This window comes from Oryzias latipes, chromosome 3, assembly GCF_002234675.1.
Source record: "Oryzias latipes chromosome 3, ASM223467v1".
In the NCBI taxonomy this organism is placed as follows: Eukaryota; Metazoa; Chordata; class Actinopteri; order Beloniformes; family Adrianichthyidae; genus Oryzias; species Oryzias latipes.
The window spans coordinates 1,902,767-1,919,601 of NC_019861.2; the positions used below are offsets into that span (position 1 = coordinate 1,902,767).

Consider the following 16,835-nt stretch of genomic DNA (forward strand, 5'->3'; position numbering starts at 1 on the left):
AACTGTTCTCACCAATCAGGAGTGAGCTTTTTGGAAGGCCACTCCCCTACCACTTCAAAGCAGGCTATACAAAAATCTGTCAATCAAAGGTTGAATATTTTGACTAATTTGAACTAACAAAAATGTTTTTTTCTTAAATTGAAGATTATCTAGAAAATGTTGACAAATGTATCAGATCAAAGAATCAATAGGGGGACTGAGTAACAGCTGTTTATTTCTCTGTGGAATGGGAATGTTGGCTTCTTGGAGCCAGTGGGTACTTCCTGTTTGGAACACCAGGGGGGAGGGGGTCACTCAGTCCAGTTCTCATATACAGTCAATGGGCCTCACCCATCTGGGCTCTCAGGACGAGGTGTGTCCGGTTTGTCATGGCTTGACAGTTTGAAACTTTCGCTTCATTTATAGAAATTCAGCTGAACTGCTGATGCAAATCAGACTGAACACCTGTGCAGGTGTGCAGACAGGTTAGATATCCCATCATTCATGCAGGAAAATGTAAAGTTACAACAAAAACAAGGATGTTGAGATGACCATTTCCTTCTAACTGAACACAAATACAAACATGTTAAAATTGCACATGTAATGATAAACGGACATCCTTTACTTCTTGTCTTCACTGTAACTTGTCCTTTGATCTTCTGAAGCAAACCATCAATAAACTTCAGCTTATCCTAAATTCAGCTGCTGGCCTTTTTACCAGAATCAAAAAGGAAAGAACCAACAGTCCCATACAGTCCCCAATGGTTCCCCAGTCCCTAACGGTCCACAACCATCCCTAACAGTTCCCTACAGTCTCTTAAGGCCCGTTCACACCGGGACGAATTTTGCCCGCGATATTCGCCGACGTTTAACGCCTCGTGACTAAACAAAGGGCACCAATGTGAGTGTGCACACCGAGGCGAAAAAACGCCACGCGTCAAAGCGTCACTTTTTAAAAAACGCCTCGGGTTCGTTCTTTTGGTTCGACGCGCCGCGTCTAAAACTATACGACCAATGAGAATGGCGCTTTTGCACACGTCTCTGGACCTTCTGAAGTTACAGTAAAAAACAACTTGGGGGCGCTCAAATATCGAACTGCCTTGCTGAGCACACATACCAGCGAAGAAGATAGACGCCGAGTAGCGTCTACACTGCCGCAAAGAAATAATGACGGACATTCTCAAATATCCCTGAACCAAGTACCAGTTGGAGCTACTGATGCTTGAAATATTCATGTTTTCTTTGTTCGATTCTGACAAGCGCGTAAATACTTGCTCTCTTCTTCTGAGTGAAAAGCGACTTTAAGAAGCGTAAAGTTGCGCAGCGCCACCTTGTGTACAGGAGTATTTCTGTTTTACATTAAGCGCCATCTAATGTCAGGGAATGAAATTGCATGTTCGCTCGGCTCATCGTCAGCGAAAATCGCCTGGGTGTGAGAACAAAAAACCGTGTTGAAAACGCTGGTGAATAACGGCTGGCGAATATTCGTCCCGGTGTGTACGGGCCTTAAGAGGCTCCAACCATCCCTAACGGTCCCCAACAATCCCTACCGGTTCCCTACAGTCCCTACCGGTTCCCTACAGTCCCCACCTTGCCTCTAGTGGAATGTTGGCGCCAGTGTTTGGCAGCAGAGCCACCATCATTGTGTGAATGGGACTGTGACTGTAAATCGCTTTGGGCCTTCGAAGAAGGTAGATAAGCGCTATTCCAGTATACAACATTTTACCATTTACGGTCATGACATCACAAATGTCCTCTTTGTCTGCCATTACATGCAAAGTCTGTCACGTGAAGCACTACAGGGTTTTGGGTGCAGTTTGTTGCTACTGCCACCAAGATCCCCAACTAGAACAACTAAGTTCTTTTAGGACAGGAACTTCTTCAATCCCAGTAGGCGGGCACGCTGGCACCGTCTCTCTTTGCGCAGACTAAATTATTAAAATGACCAGTAATGTGAAGGAAACCAGGAGCTAAACCCCTGAGAGCCGGTGAGCAGTTTCTCATATCTGCCTCACAGAGGACTGGTTTAACTCTTCATCATCTTAAAAACTATGTCCACATGACTGGCAATTTAAAGAGGGCGATAATTGAATGAAAACAACAGACAGAAAGGGTCCCTGAGAGCTGAATGTGTGAATAAATATCGACTAGTCTCTTTTTTGTCCAGTGCGGGGATCCGTCGGAGCTCTAAACAGCCTTGAACGCGGACAATTAGCTTACAGTCAAATTAAAACAAGCACAAAACGCCTTTCCAGGTGGACATTTCAGTGACATTCCTGGTTAACAGAGGAGAAGCCAACATGAGAAGTGATGATGATGGAAGCGATGCGGATGCTGCTGCTGGAGGAGCGGCACCGGCAGAGCTCCGTCCTACCTTGGCATCGCTGAGTTCCACCCGCAGGAAGATCTCGCCGTGGCGCTGAGCCCAGTACACGTGAGGGGTGAGGATCTGCATCTTCACTGCCAGGTCCTGCTACATACCACAAACACCAGAACGCTGCTGCAAACTTCAAAATGAGTCCAAGCAAAGTGCACACCGCAACGCACCGCGCCGCGCTCACCGGGGACTTCCGGCCGAGGCTCGTTTTCAGCTTTTCACAATAAGAGCGCATCATTACAGAGGCTAACATTGCATTCAGATTTCAGAGATTTGAATAGATCACGTGTCCCTATCAATCAGAGGTACCCCACCCTTTTTTTATTATCAGTGATTTTTTTTAAAGGAAGAAAGAAAGAAAGAAAGAGACAACAGGAAAGATGATTCTTCTTTAAACTAGATATTAAAAAGATGGGGTTTATATGTTCACATTGATATTTACGTAATTCGTGACCACGTTGTTACCCCGCAGTTTAAGTCACGGACTTAAAACCTGGATTACTAAACTAAGTTCCACGGGTCTCGAGCTTCCGATAACCGACGTTCTTGAACGCACCACAGTACTCGATCGCCTCCATTCTGGGAGGACTGCTTCCAGACGCGTTCAGGTAAAATCCCGTCATTTTGCCTTTTTTGTGTGAGCCGAAAACCAATATAGTAGTGGACATAATCCCGAGGATTCCCGTTAAAGCGGTTGATTCCAGAGCGTTACTTGACTTTTGAGAGTTGGATGGCATTGTTTGTGTGTGATTACAGAACTACCGGGATAACGCCGCCTCCGGTTTCAAAGTGCAACTCCCGGAAGATTGAACCGTTTGTGTGAAAGTTCACAGGGTGAAAGTTGACGGTGGAACAGAGACGTTTTGGATCACCGACCACAGCGCAGCATCCCTGCTCCTGTTTTCTGTTTGATCTGTTCTCAAGGACTCTACGTCAGCGGGGCTGCAGTCAGAGTTGTTGGAAAGACAAAAACAAGAAAAATGCAGCTCGGAAAAGAATTGCAGGACTCTGCCGGTACCGGGACATCTGCGGCCAGAACCACCGGCCGCCGGAAGAACACCGCAGTTATTTACGTGACGTTTCTAATCCTCACTCTTGATCTGAGCATGATGTTTTTGCAGTTCTCCGTGACACCAGTAAGTATGTGACGTCAGAAGGGAAAGCTGAAATGTCCGTGCAGGCCGTGAACTCACCCAACGTACAGGGCTGATGTGAAGAAGATCTTTGTTTTTTTTGTTTTTCTGGCAGCTTTTTTCATTAAAGTCAGAACAGTTATGTAACATTATGGGTGGACTCTTGTAGTTGTTAGATAATAGCCGAAATAAATCAAGCAAAGGCTTTGAAATGATGCCTTTATTGTGGAAAAGGCATCGACAGGACAGTCTGAGTCCTCAAAGTTGACAGAAAAGTTATCTAAGTCTAAAGATGTCTGACCTCATCCTCTTATTCAGACTTCCACAAGAAGATTAATGAAGTAAAAGTGAACCATAAGGTGATTATGCTTAGTTTACACTAAGAAGAAAACTCAAAGATTAACCATCAAAAGTTATGAAAACGGATCACATATAGAAAAAAGACTCACCTGCTGTCAGGTAATAATCCCAGAAGTTCAAATCATGTCATGATGAAAGCCTAAGAGAGAAACAAACGGCAGCAACAAACAAATTGTTTTTAGTGTCCTGTTAAAGTTGCTGAGGATTCTGGGAGTTTTTTTCCACATTATCAGAGCATAGTAACTAGAGATCGAGTCACTTTGATACCCCAGGTTGGAGCACGGCCTTGGGCTGCTCAGCACGGTGAGCGCCTGTCAGCTAGTCCAGCCACAAATGCTGCTCAGCACAGCGTTTAATGGCTGAGAGCAGCGTCCTCAGCAATGGTGATGAGCATCGGACGCTGGATGGCTGCATCCTTTGGCCCTAATCATAGGCCTTTTGTTCAGCTGCTGATACCCGCTTTGGGAGTCTCACAAGCCAGGCAGGCTTGATGGGACTCCATCTTCAGGTTGACTCCATCTCGACTTTTGGCGACCCCCATTGGGTTTGTAGCTGGCCCAGTAGGTACCTGAGACCCTAAAAGCACAGATTTGAACTGCTTTTTTGATGGAGGTTCAATGGAGAGACTCAATGTCTCCAGCCTTCCTGAGGTAAGGGTTAATGGCCGACAAAGTGTGCATTATTAGCATTAACGCACGATATGGAAGCCTGAAAGGTTCCGGCTTCCATATCGTGCATTCATTTCTGATAATGCACACTTTGTCTGCCATTCTCCTGCTAATACCATGGTCACTTACAAAAGAAATAAATATTCCACCAGTTTTTAGTCCTTCATTCTTGTTATCTTTTCAGTTGATCGCTGAAGGTGGACTATTTGTAACGTGATGCGGCGTGCTGTCACGTTACTCTGACAACACGCCCCTTTGCTGGCTCAGCCGGCGCAGGCCTTGAGTGCAGCGGCAAGGAAAGCGATATCTATGCTGACGATCATGATGTGTTAAATAAAGCATCAGATCATTTCCTGCCCTGTGTCGAAGTGTCCTTGGGCAAGACACAGAACCCCACCGTGCTCCTGGTTGTTATAGGTTGGCGTCAGCGTTTAGCTGCGGAGCTGCCATTAGTGTGTGCATGAGTGAATGGGACTGTGACTGTAAAGTGGTTTTGGCCTTCTAAGAAGGTAGTAAAGCGCTATAAATGCTGTTTACCACCAGGTAGGGATTGGTTGAAAGCACTCCCCCTCTTGTCTCTGGGTGTCCCAGGCTCATGGCCAAAGGTCAGATGACACAACCACAAAGTCAGTCATTGACCTCCTGTCTAGGGTGTTCTGGTGCCATGTGCACCGCTGGACACCCTCATGCTCAAACATGGTGCTCATTAGGGACAAACTGGGGTTGGCATTGATGTCAAACATCATTCCTATCAATCACTCCCTTTCAAGAATCACTGTCTCTGCTCACGTTGGTGATGAAGTCTCCCTGTATAACAGTGGAGCTCCTGGCCGGTAGCAGCTTTTATTACTCCTACTTGAGACTCTAAACAGGCTGGGGGGCTAAGAGTCAACCCACACGAGCCAGCATCCTCTTACAATAGACAACACAGCGGGGGATTCCAATTCCTTACAAGTAGTTCAAGTCCAAAGTGTTTGAGTGGAAGTGAGCCCAGCTATCTATCTCTAGGTGGGACCACTCAGGCCCCACACAAGCTGAGGCTCCAATCTTCTCAGTGAGGTGACATTTTATGTCCGATGGTTAGATTCCATTTCTGTGGATGGGGCCCTTCTCTTGGAGGGGGTCTGGCCCTGTGATCCCAACCCAGCACCTGGTCCCAGAATGAGGCCATAGTGACATGATTCCCAGAGATGCAGTGGACCTCGTTTTTAATGAAGCAGCCTCAATAATTGTTTTGATTTTTTTAAAGGTTTATTTTTATTCCAGTCTAACTATTTTTAGCCCGGTAGCAAAAACTAATTACAAATGAGGTCCTTTTTTTGGAGCAGAAATCTTATTGTTGAAATGAAACCTTTCATGTTACGAAAGGTTTCATTAGAAATTAAGAAACTCTCCAACTTTTCTAGAGTTTAGGTTTTACTTCCAGAGGTTGACGTGTGCGATGCTGCATCTGATATGTTCATCTCTATTCATTACAGTACTTGGCGAAGAAACTTGGCTTTGACACTTTATGGTTTGGTTACCTGCAAACTACAGTTGGTGTTGCTCAGCTGATTGGGGGTCCTGTGTTTGGAAGGTAAGGGCCCGTTTCCATGGATACGGTAATGACCTGCCTGCTGTGTGCTGCTGCAGACGGTGACTTGTGCTGATCTTGTGACTGTTGTGTTTCTATCCTCAGGTTTGGAGACCTTTTTGGAGCACGGGCAGCCTTGACTCTCGTGTGTTCTGCAAATGTTGTTTTCTTTGTGCTGCTGGCATTAGCCAACCATCCCATTTTACTTTTCGTTCACAAAATCCCCACCATCTTCATGCACATCGTGCCTGGTGAGCATCCTTCATGTTTCATGCAATCGAGGAAAACTTGAGTCTCAGGACGTTTCATCTTATGAGCCAGTACTCACACTTTACTAATGACTAGAGTGAGGCGTAAGGACACTGTACAAAAGCATCACCCATAGGTCATAAGTGCGTTCAACTTCCATTAGCCTTACGAATACTTCACGAAACACTTACCACACGCACAACAATGGTACGTTCCACTTTCATGATGTCCGTTGAGATGGTCGTACGAGCCTTGAGGGAACTGCAGGACACGCCTGTGCTCCCCTTAAGACACAGCCGCCCCTCTCTGCGACCCGGACAACCCAAAAACGGCTCAACCCCTGAACAGGGTGCACAAAGGTGCTAAGGCTTTAGGTGTGGAAACATTCCTTATATCTATGCAGTTGAATAAAACCCAGTTTGGCCCCCAAATGCCTGCCTTTGATCTGACTGAGTTTCTATTGTGTTGCTGTAACGGATAGGCGGGACTTCACGCGGTCTCTTTCTGTCTGCAGCTTGTCAGATGGTCCTCACGGATCTTTCAGAGCCGGAGAAGCGAGCTGATGTCTTGTCAAAGACAGGCCTGTGTTTCGGCATCAGTCTGATCCTCGGCTCCACTTTAGGCGGGCAGTTAAATGCGCGCTTTGGGTGAGTGTATCGCCTTGTTGTTTATGTGTCTAATGTTGTTACAACAATACTTTGAAAGATGGGATACTGCCAGTTTGCCAACAAAATGGACTAGAATTATAATCATATTATCTCATTCTCATCTGGAAAGGACCAAAAGTTTTTGTTTCAGACACATGAAACTATAGAGCCTGGATGCAATGGACCCATTCATAAAGCATTTATACATCCTTTGAGCTAGCAATGAAAACGTGTTTCTGAAGTTAGTAGTTTAAGGTAATGTACAGAAGTTGAAATAAACCTAATTAACCTTTAATGCCTCTAACAGAGAAGAAGTCAGTTTTGTCAAAATATAACATTAAAAAAATATTGCTACATTTTAAAAAACGCTTCACTGAACAAGGCAATTTCAAAAATGTGTTTCTGTTACTAAAGTTGAATAAGTGAAGGAAAGTAATTATTGATATAATGACTTCAATGCAAGTGTGTCCTTAAAAATTTAGCTGGACACCACAATTAAGCTGTTTTTAGTCACTGGAGAAAGGTGTAATACGGAGCCCTTGACCTGACATGGGTAAAAAAATTATTAAATCCTTACCACAAATGAATTGGTATCATGTGTCTAATACACAGTCTTCAGCTACAAAGCCTTTTGTAAAAGTTGTTAATTTTATTTCTGTACTTCAACCCCAACATGCCTTGAAAAAGCAAGTTTATCAATTTTTGAGGTAATACATATTAAATTAATGCATCAAACATTAATAAAAATATACATAAATGACCCAGACTAGCATGTTTGGACCACCTTAGCACCCACAGCCTGATTTCTCTCTATGAAAATGTGATCACTAACCTGTGAAAGGAGATTCCTCTCCATCGGATTATTTTCCTGTCCTGTCCCTTCATGACTCGTTGTGTGTTTGGACCTCGTCATTCCTTCACTAGACTCGGTGCACAGTGATGGCGCATGTGTGTCGCGTCGTATGTCACGTGACGGCCAATCCAGTGATATGTATCAATATATATATAATTTTAGCTTTGAGATTTAGATTTCTTAGAGTTGATAAAGAAACCTGCGAAGACGATGGAGATCCAGCAGGAATGTCATTAAAACTGTGCTTCACTTTAGCAAAGACTTCACTCACTTTGTCATAGATTTAGATCACATATCCAAGTTATAAAGGAGATTTTAAAGAAGATCTATAGTCTTTAGCCCCAAACATTGTAATCAAAGGTTCATTAAAATATTCTTATATTTCTTTAAGCATGAGATGAAGAATTCAATGGATTCTGCTTAGATTTGGAACCACTGATTGGCTGAAAGGCTAAATGGTCCTTGTGGCCTTGCCTGGACAGGACTGGCAACCTGTCCAGGGCAAACCCCGCCTCTGTAGGTGGAGCATCATCCAGCATCCCTGCTGGAGACCCTGCTGGACAGGAGTTAGCAGGTGATGGATGGAAATGGAAAAAACGACACGCTGAACAAATGAGTGGAGGTTAAAGGATCTGAGCACTTTGATTGCTTTCATTCACATTTTATGAAAAAAGGCCAAACACAAATAAAAGCAACCTTTATAAAGTACATCAATGTTTGTATTTTTTTAGCTTTTTGTCAGAAAGACATGATCCTCCCCACTCTCCGAGGTCCTCCAAAATAAAAGCAAGTTGTGTGTTTTCCAGCTAATGCTGCTTTTCTCCGACAGGGAATCGTTTACAGCATCTGTTGGTGCTGCAGTGAGTGCCTTCAATTTGCTTCTGGTTTTATGCTTCATCCCAAAATTTACAAAGACTGAGGCTCCTAGAAGCAGTAATAAAAGTAAGACACTCTCTGTACTAACACCCTGATTCACATGAGGCCGACGCCGTCCTGGAAAGTGTTAACGTGGCGTGAAACGCACTCGCTGACGGTTTCTAAACAGTTGGGTTCAATAGAAATCTGTAATGTGAGTTTTTTTAAATGTTGGTCCTTGTTTTCAGAAATGTGTAAAACTTTGACTTAAGGACTCGGACATTAGCTATTGGGAGCCATCCAGAGCAGTTCGTTTAGTGAGGAGGAATGGAGAAAGACATGCTTTCCATGAACTCGTGTGCTGTGATATCAGTGCAGTGGGAAGGAAATTGTTATAAGCTCAGACTAGAAAAGATTCTGCAGTTCTTTCCAAGATTTCCTTCGATTTCTCTGCAGCTGAGAGCCAAAAGCAGGGCGTCTTCAATGTCAGAGAGATCACACGGCTCATGAAGTATCCACGGGTGATGCAGATCTTTCTCATCAAGGTGATAGGAGGTTTGCCAGCAGGTGAGATTGAAGTTCCAGCTCTGCATGCAGGTGTTTCTTACTGACAGTCAACGGTCTAACGTCTCTCTTCTGAAGGGATATTTCAGGTCATGTTCTCTATCGTGTCAATGGACTTTTTCCAACTGCAGCCAGAGGAGCACAGCTACCTGATGGCCTTCTTTGGGATTGTTCAGATGGTGAGAAAGATTTGGTCTTTTGGTGGGCGAGTTGCATTCTGCAGCACCAGAAGGGGGCAGTAAAAGCAAGTGTTTGTGCAGGTCATTCAAGGAGCTGTGATTGGTCGACTTGCAAACAGATTCCCTGAGAAGACGCTGCTGCTCTTGTCCATCGGGGTTGCTGCTTTGGTGGGCTTGGTTCAGGTGCGTGAATCACACAGCGACATTTTCCTTTCCAACCAATGCATGTGTAGGAAACAGGATTGCCTGTGCTGGCAGTGAACCAGCAGCTGCTGGTTCAGTTCAACTTTCCCATTGGCTGTTGTTTCTCAGGCCTGTGTGTGGAGCTCCTGAAAACTGAACGTAGGTGCCAAAACTGAAGGTGTGTCTATTTAGTTGAATGCAAGTGATTTCCTGTTTACACTGGTGTGGTGGGCGTGTCACTAGATAGCAGTGATTAGAAGTGGATTCACCTGTGAGTCGAGGATGTATGTAGTTGTAGAGTTAGATAAGTTTATTCTTCTCTATGAGTTCTGGTAAATCGCCTGTCCGTCCTGGGGGAGGATCCCTCCTTCATGTGGGCACCCCTGAGGTTTCTTCGTTTTTTCCGGAATCCGAGTTTTTCCTTACCGCGAAGGGGGGTCTAAGGGCAGGGATTCCAGTTTAGTTTAGTCAGTTTGTTAGTTCAATTTAGTATTTTCCTATTGAATTCTATGTATTTACAATCCTTTTGATTTTATGTTTAACTTTTTCAATTATCGATACGAAGCCCATCGAGACGACTGTTGTTGTGAATTTGGGCAACACAAATAAAATTGAATTGAATTGAATTGAAACCTTTGGATTACCAATTTCAGCATCCCCTTTGAAATCGCTTTATAAATCGTCCATTACTATTTACACCAGGGGTGGGCAAACTTTTCCACAAGGAGTTGTGAAGTGCTGTATGAATCAAGTTTCATACATTTATGATCATTTAAAGACGATAAACCAAACTATACTCCATCTACCATCTGAATGTGGCAGCAGAAATGGAGACTCATCAGACCAGACAAGGTTTTTCCATCTTCTATGGTCCAGTTTTGGCGAGTCTGTGTGAATTGTAGCCTCAGTTTCCTGTTCTTAGCTGACAGCAGCGGTACCCGGTGTGGTCTTTTGCTGCTGTGGTCCATCTGCCTCCAGGTTGGACGTGTTGTTCTTTCAGAGATGCTCTTCTGCAGACCTCGCCTGGAACCAGTGGTTCTTTGAGTTCCTGTTGTCTTTCTATCAGCTGGAACCAGTCTGGTCATTCTCCTTTGACCTCTGGTGTAAACGAGGCATTTCTGTCCACAGAACTGCTGCTCTCTGGATACTTTCTTTTTTTCTGACCATTCTCTGTAAACCCTGAAGATGGTTGTGGGTGAAAATCCCAGTAGATCAGCAGTTTCTGAAATCCTCACACCAGCCCATCTGGCACCAACAACCACGTTCAAAGTCACTTCAATCGCCTTTCTTCCCCTTGCTGATGCTCGGTTTGAACTGCAGCAGATCGTCTTGACCATGTCTACATGCATAAATGCATTGAGTTGTTGACGTGTTTGGCTGATTAGAAATTAGCGTTGATGAGCAGGTGGACAGTGTACCTGAAAACGTGGCCAATCAGTGTCCAATGACTGATCAATAGCTGGTTAATTCTCTATAGAAGTCTTTGGGATTTTTACGTTCTGTTTGGAACGCCAGGGAGGAGGGGTCACTCAGTCCAGTTTTCTTATACAGTCACTGGGTACCACTATGGCCTCAAATAACAAAAACTAATGAGCATGACAACTACATTTAAAAAAATCATCTGTAAAACATACAGACACTGGTGGGTATTTGCATGCAGTGGAGCCACTACACAGAGTTGAACCCGTTCATCAGCACATCCACATCCTCACCATCACAAATGGCATTTACAGGTTTTGTTTGGACCTGCAACCACATGATGGCGTCCTTTTCCTTTTCATTGTTGACATGACGTAACTTGACTTTCTTTTTTCCTTTAGGCAGCAGCTTAGCTAATCAGCTACTTTCATCAGATCTTTTCTGATCTTTGCTCTCCTGGTTACTCAAACAAATCCCTTCATGGCTCTGATGGACAAGAAAACTACAGTTTTCATCCCCTCATCATCCCATATGTACATTTGTTGTTATGGAGCATTATTTAGGTTTTGCTCTACAATAGAGCTGCCAAGGCGCCGCAGTGCAGCAACCTTTTGAACCATCCTTCTATACAGTAGTTTCATCGCAAGAGCAGATCTGTTTAACATGCTTGTTCCACCACTTTGGTGCTCTTGAGCAAGGCATGTGACGCAAACGCCTCCAATGGAGCCATAACTTTGAAATCCAGTTGAACGGTTTTAATAATGTCCTCTGGTACATTCTATGGGCCCCTTCGGTGTCTCCTGTCATGAGGACTCCACTCTTCATCCCCTTCAAAACTTCGAAGAATCATTTGTTTTCATTTTGAATGATGATCTGCTTGTTTTTTCTGCTTTCTCTTCTGGTTCATTCGTCTTCTTTCTGCTGTCTCTTTGTGAAAAACTCTGTGATGTTTTGGACAGTGAGTTTTAAATAAAGTATTTAGAAATGCCTCTTTCTTCCCTGTTGCAGACCTACATGGAGACGGTGTTCCAGCTCTGCATCTCCATCACCCTGATGATGTTCTCGCTGTCTGTGCTGAACGTCATCACGGACAGCATCCTCACCAAAAGTGTGCCTTCCTCCGATTCTGGTGAGCCCCCTCCTCACCGTCACATGTTGCACGGTAAAGCTGCTAAACACGGCTGTGAAGCTGGACCTGCTCTTAGGACTGGGGGCAGATCTGTAGCAGCAGAAATCTCACCAAGTAGACGTTATGCAGAGAGCTGTCAGTAGCAACTATTGATGAAAGCAGGAAGGGGTTGAACGTTCTCCTCTCTGTCCTCAGGAACCATGCTGGGACTGTGTGCATCTGTGCAATCCCTGATTCGCACCATCGGACCGACTGCTGGAGGCTTCCTGTACGTGAATTATGGCCTCTCCTCTCTGGGCCTTCTGCAGCTCATCGTGAACGGAACCGTGTTTGTTTACCTGCTGTCCCGACGCCTCAGGAATTCAGCGAAAGATGACTGAAACCTGTTCTTTATGTCAAGAAAACATCTTCCAAACAGTCGTTTGTTCTTTAAAATGCAGGACATTCAATCCAAAACTGAAATCAGATCAAATCATAGGAGTTTGTTTCAGTCTAATCTTCTGTTTTACAAGTGAACGCAGGCCAGACGTTGACCACTAGATGGCAGCACACTGTTGATTGTGGCTCCGCTGTGAATCAGTTTGCTGCTCTCAAGAATGAATTGAAAATGATATGGACTGAGCAAAACCCATTCCTGAAACATTCTCAGATTTATTGTGAAAGGAATCTTACTTGAAATGTTATTTTTGGTAAATCTCTTGAAAGTTTATTTGTGTAAATTTCAGTGTAAGTAAAGTTTCAAAGTGATGTGAAAGTCTGACAAACTTGTTCCAGATGACAGCAGCGTAGTCTTTAGGGTGTTCATGCACGTTTCTGCAGAGCTCATCAGTCCCAAACTGCCGTTTCTAAAACACTTAGCTGTAATTTCAAGATAACAATATTTTATAGACATTCGTTGGACAACAATGTAAACCCATAATCAGTCTTCAAACCGTTGTTTTCTTTGTGGAAAATATAATCCCAAGTTTTCTCCTATTTGTCAGTTTATGATCATTTCTGAATTCTTCCAAATAGAACATATTTTAGATTATTTGTTATCATTACTTAAAGTGATCTCTTTTCTTATAACATGACCACTTAGAGTTGTAATGAGCAACACGACTCCTGGATTTATGTTTGATGGAAGCCAGACGTAAAGACTGATTGACGATCCAAACGTGTCGGTTCACATCCGACCGGGCTGGAAAGAGCAGCCATTCTAAAGTGATAAATTTACTCTCAATGCGTACAATGAAGATGATGGACGTTTCAGTCTTCAAGATGAAGGTCTTTTTACCAAAGGCTGGATACCTGAACCCTGAAAGTTAAAGAAGGCTGAGGTTCAAGTGCAACTAAAGGCTGGCCAGAAGGTTCCTTGTTTCAAACCCTGGCTTCTTCCCACAATTTGGATCATCCGCTCCCCAATCCTGGCCTCGAGGACCGATATCCTACATGTTTTCCAATCAAGCTGCCATTGAAGCTCCTTATTGGCTAAACACACCTGATCCAGGCAATCAGCAGCAAATCAGGCAGGATTTCTGGAAAACCAGCAGGACGCCGGCCCTCCAGGCCTGGATTCAGTGTTTTAAAGTGTTTTGGCAGATTTTTACGCCGGATGTCCTTCCCGACACAACTCTGTGCATTGTCCGGGCTTGGGACCGGCACAGGGAGACCCAGACTTGGACCCCTCGTGGCTACACAGTTTCCTCCCCAAGACCCTCAATTGTACTCTATAAAGTATTTTTATGACAAAAAGAAGTACTTCATGTTAATAAAAAAATACAATGAAATCCTGTCTGTGCAGCAGATATTTGTTACTTTCACAAAAACCTGTGTTTGAAATGTTTTCTGCACTAAGCCCAGACAAACATGATTTTATTTGCGCAGTGGGGGGGGTAGACCATGCTTTCTTGTCACAGTCCCATTTGCACTGATTACACTGGCACCAACCTATAACCACCAGGAGCGATGTGGGATTTAGTGCCTTGCCTAAGGACACTTCGACACATGAGAGGGCAGGAACGGACTCAAACGATCAGAGGTTGACCACTCTGTCAGGGTTCTGACTTCTTCTTTACTTCAGAGAAGAACCACAGGAGATGAGAACTTTTGACTTCTGCAGAAGGAGAATTGGTCTGTGACAGCACAAAGCTGTAACAGAGGAGTTCTGCCGTCCCAGTTGATCCAGTTTTATTGGTGGCTGGGGTTGATAACATAAAAGTGGGTCATTCAATCAAGCAGTACAGGAACATCATATTCCTGTATAGTCAGAACTTTTTACGTCATTGTTTTCTTACTGAAAGATAGAACTGAGACAATCAATTTAACCCTTGTTCTATCCTAGGCACTTTAACGTTGGGAGTGGGGTCATCTAGACCCACCAGACAGTGCTCTGAACCTTTTTTCTGCAATGATTTGTGATCTTCACTGGTGTCCATGGATTACATGAAATCTTTCCACCTTTATCCACCTTTGTCATGGTAGGGAGAACACGTCAACGTAAGGGGGGGTCATAGGATAGCACAAGGGTTAAGGTGTTAATAGAATGTAAGCAAATGATAATTACATAACCCTAACACACTTTACCACGGCAGCCCTCATTGGCTCAGATTCCATCAGTGTAACATGTCATTAAACAATTCACATGAACAAGGAGAATTTTGCATTTGAATTTTACGTTCTGTGTAAAACAGACCAAAGACGAGACACATTTCCTGTCCTGACGAACGCTGACAGCTGAAGTCTGGTCAAAGGTTCAAGGCCAAGCAGGAGCTGACGTCTTTTAGATGGATTACTTTCATGAAATAAAGGGTTGCTGCAGACGTGTAAGCTGCTGTCAGAGTGTCTTACCGGATATTTCAAAATAAGGTTTATCTGCGTTTGACGTTCACTCATGGACACCGTGAATGATTGAGGTACCGTCAAACCAGCTGACAGCTTGTTGGAGCTTCCGTTGTAGCTCATAGTCACTGGTTTCATTTAGTACTCGTCTTCAGAGTTTTGTCTCTTTACCTCAGTGTTGACCGGTCTGGATCAGAAGTACGAAGAACTATCTTTACTTTGCTGTTTTCTGGGTGGGGTAAGGTGAGGCCTTCTCCACCAGGTGGATGTAAAGAGGACTGACGGTTCTGGAAGGGACTTGGTTGTTTAAAGAGACTGGAATAGTTCTGCAGCAGCTGGAAGCGGGTCAAAGAGGCCAAAATCAACATTGGTCTTCATGGCTTTATTTCTCTCTTTTATTAATATGTTTTATTTTGTTTTCAAATAGACAAAATCACAGGCAAGCAAAACAAACAGTTCAGGTGCTGCTTCGACCATTACAAAACAGAATGAAAAAATAAAAGTATATAATTGCCAGTTACCTTCTATTCAATATGTATCTACAGGCCGTCCAAATAGGGCATAAAGAAAAGAAAAACCACGGCATTTGCTTTTGGACTCATTGAACAGAAGACAAACGCTTCATTTCACCACCTTTCCTGTTTTTGTGAGTGTTTTAGAAAAACAAATACAAAAATGATGTCTCACTACAGAGCTAAATAATTGTAACTTTCTGAAAGTGATTTAGAAATGGTGTCCAGATTTTATTGTGAGCATTGACTGAGATCCTGACATGGGGAATTTTTTCCGTTTGGATGACAGATAGCATGTCAGTGAGCCACACTGTAAAGCAGGGAGGAGCCGGAGATTTCCACTCTCGCAAAATTCATCTTTCTGCAGTCATCCACCCAGGTTCTAGTGGCTGCTGCATGACAGTCTGTACAGACGTGGGCAGCCATAAATAGATAATAGCATCGGGTGGAAGTCAGCAACCATGGGCTTTGGAATACCAGCACAATATTCTATCCCAAAATCCAGCCAATGAGGGACAAGACCAACAAGCATGAGCCAATGTGCCTTCAGATGTTTGGCATTTGTCACAAATGGGAGTCATTGATGGATATATTTTGTGCAGTTGTACTTTGGAGTAGTGGAGCCCATGGATGATTTTAATTGGAATCAGTTGGTGTTTGCTGACAACAGAACCAGAGTGAATCTTGGATAAACACTTTTCCCACATTGACTCTGAGATTTCTATGCCCAACTCTTCGCTCCAAGCATCTTTCATATTTATTACTCAGTTTTAAAAGAGGATTACACGGATAAAAACACAGGCGCCGGTCTCTGCACAACTGCAGAAGCGGTTGGGTTAGTCTTAGTTGGCAGGTTTTGGTGAGCTGTTAAGACGGACTGCGCCTTTAATGTGATCAGCCTTCTCAGAGGGAATCCTATCATCTGACTCTCATCCTGCACGGGGTCATCAGGCGCAGGAGCCCGAGCCTTTCAGAAAGCCACGTTTGATATCAATAGAAATCCTCCAGGCTCCGCCCCTTCCCCCCAGCTCCATTCTCAGCATCTGTCTCGTCATCCTTGATTTCCCTAAATATTCTGTTAGACCAGAAATCAAACGGGGAGACTTCTCAACGCTTATTCTAATCAAAGTATTTCAAAACAACCCCTTTCATGCTAAAAGCAACGTTTTTTGAGAGTCTAAACATTTAGGACTTCTCCTGTTTTTTGATATTTTCAAAATAAAAGCAGATGTGGTAGCTCGGACGTTTCTGTGTCATGTGGGGAGGGCTGTGGTAGCGTGAAGGACCCAAAATGCAGAGGCGGAAGCACACGGTTCAAGGGCAAGGGGATTTAAT

At 43.9% G+C, this 16,835-nt stretch overlaps 3 protein-coding genes across 4 annotated transcripts in view; 2 read left to right on the forward strand and 1 right to left on the reverse strand.

The window, feature by feature from the left end:
• Window positions 1-3,956, reverse strand: part of LOC101155409 (very-long-chain (3R)-3-hydroxyacyl-CoA dehydratase) — a 27,300-nt gene extending 23,344 nt beyond the window's left edge. The window contains exons 1-2 of one of the 2 annotated variants that reach the window (XM_020711151.2): window positions 3,939-3,956; window positions 2,354-2,452 (exon numbers count right to left, since the gene is read on the reverse strand). In XM_020711151.2, coding sequence (XP_020566810.1) covers window positions 2,354-2,434 — 81 coding nt within the window. In that variant the 5' untranslated portion in view covers window positions 2,435-2,452; window positions 3,939-3,956. Of the gene's footprint in view, window positions 1-2,353; window positions 2,641-3,938 lie in introns of those variants that run through there. The other variant, XM_023951599.1, reaches the window with a different exon arrangement.
• LOC101157114 (uncharacterized protein YMR317W-like) overlaps window positions 1-16,835 on the forward strand; it is a 178,039-nt gene that overhangs the window by 71,197 nt on the left and 90,007 nt on the right. The window lies entirely within an intron of this gene.
• Window positions 2,853-13,937, forward strand: slc22a18 (solute carrier family 22 member 18). Its single transcript, XM_011486316.3, has 11 exons — window positions 2,853-2,964; window positions 3,113-3,492; window positions 5,996-6,093; window positions 6,196-6,341; window positions 6,854-6,986; window positions 8,669-8,781; window positions 9,151-9,261; window positions 9,337-9,437; window positions 9,519-9,620; window positions 12,048-12,168; window positions 12,364-13,937. The coding sequence occupies exons 2-11, from the start codon at window positions 3,337-3,339 to the stop codon at window positions 12,546-12,548; spliced, it is 1,266 nt and encodes a 421-aa protein (XP_011484618.1). The 5' UTR covers window positions 2,853-2,964; window positions 3,113-3,336; the 3' UTR covers window positions 12,549-13,937.